Below are 4,709 nucleotides of genomic sequence, written 5' to 3' on the forward strand. Positions count from 1 at the left end.
ATAAATTGTATTTTTATTAATAAAAAATAAAACAAAACTGTTATACTCAAGGAAAAAGGTACTCACCTAATAACTTCCCGTACGATAAGAGCTAGTCAACCTTCCTCTCTACCTACTCCGTTTATTATAACTATCAGTCAGTTTTGGCCAATAAGACTTCTAAAATTCATGCTGGAATGCTAGGATTCAAGTGTGAAATTAACTTAAGAAGGGTTAGAGAAAACCCACAAATCAATGGTGGCTAATCTTAAACAAGTTTCCAGTAACATTATGCAATTTGTTTAACTTCTTTTCAGACAAATTGTCCTATGAAACTAAAGCTATTGCACTAACATCAAGAAGGAAACCCATTTACACAACAAGATGCAGAAACCATCTCTCGATAAGCTCTCGATAAAGTAATAAAGCATCAATATAGATACAAAAAAACAAGCAATAACAAATGCATTCCAATTTAGTGACCGTTTCAAGCCTCGAAATATCTTCTCTGCAACCACTTCAGTAAAACTGGACTGGCACAATGTAGCTTCTAATTGGCACCATATTCAAACACAAGAAACAAAATACAACAAATTAAGTATTCAATCATGCTAACAAACAGATGAAATCAAGTGCATTCACCATGCATAACATTCCTATCCACAAACTCACAAAATTGTCATCTAAATTCAAAAAAATAATACTAACAAACACAAAGCAAAGATATATATTGCAGAAAAATGTAGCAGCACAGATATAAACAAAACTTGTTGACATAAATAAGAACGGATATAATACCAAGCACATTTCACCGGCCATCAGCAGAAGTGAAGGATTCAGCAAACCCTGCAGGCTTCGATGGTATGCTTCCTTTGCTATCATCAACAGCTGAAGAATACATCGCTTCGCTATCCTGCCAACCCTTCACTAACTGAATAAGAGGTTGATGAAGATCAATGCCAAAATATTCCTCCTGCTCATCATCCGCCGGCTTCCATTTGTTTGCCAGTGAAGCCAAGACATTCACAGCATAGCCCATTTCAGGACGCCTATGTGGTTCCCTAGCTGCACAGTGGCCTGCCAGTTCAGCAACAGTAACTATGCTCTCAAAATTTTCTTCTTTGTTCTCGAGTGTGGCATCAATGGCATCATAAAGCTTTGTTTTATCAGATTTTATTTCTGTGAACCACGAGGCAAGGTAACGGGTTTCTTCCGGACGGTCCTCATCAAGAGCCGCCATTCCTGTCATGAGTTCCATCAAAACCACTCCAAAGCTATACACATCAGCTTTTGTTGTGATTTTTCCGGTCACTTCATCAATCAAAATAACAGCATATTGTTAGATTTAAGTGAAACCTTATCCCAGTTAATATCAGCAAAAATAAGTGTCATGAAATGAGATTTAATCCTCTTAATAGAAAATAAAATGAGCTCACCAGCATATTCAGGAGCTAAATATCCAAATGTACCAGCCAGTCTGGTAACCACTGAGTTATTGCCATTAGGAGCCAACTTCACCAATCCGAAATCAGAGACTTTAGCTCGGTATTCATCGTCGAGTAAAATATTTGAGGACTTGAGGTCTCGGTGAATGAAGCTTTCTTGAGTCAAGCTATGGAGATACTCCATTCCTCGTGCCACATCCAATCCAATATTAAGTCTCTTCTTCCATGAAAGAGGCTCCAAGTTTAAATTCCTCCAATGGAATAGATGCTTGCTTAAAGCACCATTGGGGAGGTATTCATAGACAAGAAGTCTTTCATGGCCTTCCACCGAGTAACCCATCATAGAAACCAAATTACGATGTCTGACTTTAGAAAGAACAACAATTTCAGCTTGGAACTCATCCAGAGCTTTGTTGCTTAATGTAGCAGCTTCCATTCTTTTCACTGCTATCATCATTCCATCAAGTAACTCTCCCTTGTAAACAACCCCAAAACCTCCCCGCCCAAGCACATTTTCTGAAGAAAAATTATTGGTTGAGCTGCGAAGAAGCTGAAAGGAAATAGTGAAGTTTCCATCATCACTTGAGAGTGCTCTGCTCATAAAGCTTCCGCTCCCATTAAGCAAATTACTTATGGAGGTGCTGCCATTAGAACTGTTAGTCACAGTGAATTTGATATGATTATCTGTATCTGGTGAACTCTTTGGATGCATAACAACAGATTGTGACGCCACAAATCTGGTTTTGCCCTTCTGCTTGCACCAAATTAGGATAACTACAAACAAAATCACCAAGACCACAATGGCAGCTAAAACTACAAAGATCAAGATTGTCGATATATGGGAACCAGACTGATTTCTTTTCATATCAGCTGCTGGTGGGCTGCTTGAATCATTACGAGGTGGAGAAGGAGAAGTGGAACTCCCAGAGCCAGGAGAAACATTTCCTGAAGGAGCAGGTGGCTCAATAGGAGGTGAACTACCAGTAGGAGAAGCAGCAGGAGGAGAACTCTTCAACAATGGGTTTCCATCTGTAAGGAGTGTCACACTACGGCTAAATTTGGGAACTGGGGGGGCTAAATTATTAGCAGAAACATTTAGCATCCTCAGCTTTGTCAAACCAGTAAAATTTTCAGGTATAGTTCCGGTCAAGTTATTGTCCCCAAGCCTGATATCCACTAATGAACCCAACTCCCCAAGCGAGGGGCTAATTATTCCACTCAGATGTAAAAGTGGTAAATTTAGTACAGAGGCCTCACCATTAGAGCAGGAAACTCCAAACCAGTCACCGGTGCATGGATCATTTCCTCTCCAAGAAGAAGCCAATTTTAACGGGTAGTTCACACCACCAAGGAAATCAAGAAGCGCAGTGACCGGCGGAGAGCAAGAAACTCCAGGAGTGGACTCGCAGAATGAATTGAAAGCATAAGTGAAATTTGCAAACTTCACCTTTGGTATCGGACCCATCAAATTGTTGTTATCCAACTTCAGAGACTGGAGACGAGGTAAGGTTGTCAAATTTTCCGGAATAAGACCAACAAGCTGGTTGTTGTTAAGCCATAGCCGGGTCAAAGAAGTGCAAGCTCCAATTCCCGAAGGGATTGGACCATTAAAACTATTTCCATGCAGCCAAACATCGTTTAAGGAAGCCATAGATGAAATCACATCCAGCCGACCTGTAAGCCCAGTTCCATCCTGATTATTAAGCCAAATGGTCTGCAAAGAAGAGCCTGCGAAGCTCTCCGGTATCTCACTTGACAGCATATTGTAGGAGAGCTTCAAGGTACTCAACATTGGCATTGTGCCCAAAAAATCTGGCAGCTTGCCCGCCACATTGCATTGGATCAAAGACAAATTCCTCAACTGGGTGGAGGCCTCCAAGTCCGGAGGGATTGCCCAACCGGAGGTTTTATTCAAAGGGTTTTGATCCAAGGCGATTTCAAGCAAGCTGGTGAGCCCGACGAAGAAATCAGAGGGTATGGTATCGAACTCGTTGTTGACGAGGTATGCATACTGTAAATTGGAGAGACCTCTAAAAGTTGGAAGTGGGCCGGAAAAATTGTTCCTTTGAAACCCGAGATTTATAAGATTAGAAAGCCGGTTGAAACGCTTGGGCAATTGGCCACTGAGACCCAAGTTCTGGACTTGGATCTGCGTCACGCGAGAGCCAGAACAGACGACATGCGGCCAAAGCGGAGGGCCGCAGGGGTCGTCCCCTGAGTCAGGCCATTTCAGCAACTCAGGATTGTTTAGCCCCTTTCGAAACTCGTCCAGAACGGCGAAATCGTTTGGGTCCGTCTCGCCGGACACCAACGAACCCAAATAGCAAAAGGAAAGGAAGAACAGAAGCATCCAACTCGCCATTGTTAGGCTCTATTTCTCTCAGAGGAGAAATAACATATAATCGAAGATACAGCGAAAACCTTGCATAATAACCGTTATACTTGATTGATTTGCTTCATTTTTAATCCTCCTCAATCTGCGCTAAAATTACGGGGAATAAAACCGAAGAAAGCGAAAAAAAAAAGGATTTTATTGTTTTTTTACAAGGCAAGATCCATTTTTCTTAAAGAAAGAAGGAATTCTACCATATTAACATGGGCAGCGTCGGACAGTTAGTAGGGAGCTTTTCCGGCATTAGACAAGAACTAGAAATTAGAGGAAGAGGAAGACATGAATCGAACGTCGGAATCCAAACCTCTGTAGTTCGCAGGTAGACTCTTTTTCAAAGGCTACATCTGAGCCAAAGGAAGGGGAAGAACAGCGGAGCAGCTGGGAAATTAGCGTTCGGGGGAAGTGTACTGTTGAAGACAAAATGGCGTTGTCGGCGTTGCCAGCCAACAAGCGAGGAGGTAAAGTGGGAGTGAGGGAGATTTGCGCTGGTTGGATTCCGAGGAAATACCGCATGTTACGTGCCTTAATTTCTTCTATTAATTTCTTTTTAATGGTTCATGGACATTGATGTCATAAAATTAAACCAAGAAATGCTCACCCGTTACAACGACCGTTGACGTGGATTTTTTTTTGTGGGGATTTGAGGGCTATGGATCTGAATTAAACTAAAAAAATTTTGCGGCAGGCCCAAAAAGAAAAGTTACGTGCATGTGGGTCGGAAGGGACGAACGATCAACCTTGGATATAGCCTAAATAAGAAATACGGAGGGGATATTTGGTTTGAAATATTAGGAATATGAACGTAAGAAAATAAAATTTTTTTATTTGATTGTAAGAAATTTATCTAGAGTATTTAGATTTTGTTGATCATCACTAGAGTGTAAACGAGCCGT

General features: G+C 41.3%; 1 protein-coding gene across 3 annotated transcripts; it reads right to left on the reverse strand.

Moving 5' to 3' along the window:
- Positions 1-591: 591 nt before the first annotated feature.
- On the reverse strand, positions 592-4,423 carry LOC110021657 (receptor protein kinase TMK1-like). 3 transcript variants are annotated; one of them, XM_020720239.1, is made up of 3 exons: positions 4,121-4,423; positions 1,416-3,901; positions 592-1,290 (listed from the first exon to the last, which is right to left on the reverse strand). In XM_020720239.1, exons 2-3 carry the CDS (start codon positions 3,784-3,786, stop codon positions 788-790), a joined length of 2,874 nt encoding a protein of 957 aa, XP_020575898.1. In that variant the 5' UTR covers positions 3,787-3,901; positions 4,121-4,423; the 3' UTR covers positions 592-787. The 3 variants fall into 3 exon arrangements, with proteins under 3 accessions (XP_020575898.1, XP_020575897.1, XP_020575896.1); XM_020720238.1 differs by having other exon boundaries at positions 4,011-4,423; XM_020720237.1 differs by having other exon boundaries at positions 1,416-3,906; positions 4,011-4,423.
- Positions 4,424-4,709: the final 286 nt, after the last annotated feature.

The sequence above is a fragment of the Phalaenopsis equestris genome, unplaced genomic scaffold (assembly GCF_001263595.1).
Source record: "Phalaenopsis equestris unplaced genomic scaffold, ASM126359v1 Scaffold000137, whole genome shotgun sequence".
Classification (NCBI taxonomy): domain Eukaryota; kingdom Viridiplantae; phylum Streptophyta; class Magnoliopsida; order Asparagales; family Orchidaceae; genus Phalaenopsis; species Phalaenopsis equestris.

Coding starts and splice junctions, on each gene's coding strand:
- LOC110021657 (XM_020720239.1), bottom strand. CDS start 3,786: ATGGCGAGTTGGATGCTTCTGTTCTTCCTTTCCTTTTGCTATTTGGGT. Junction 1,291..1,415: donor TTTAGCTCCTGAATATGCTG/GTGAGCTCATTT, acceptor TGATTGATGAAG/TGACCGGAAAAATCACAACA.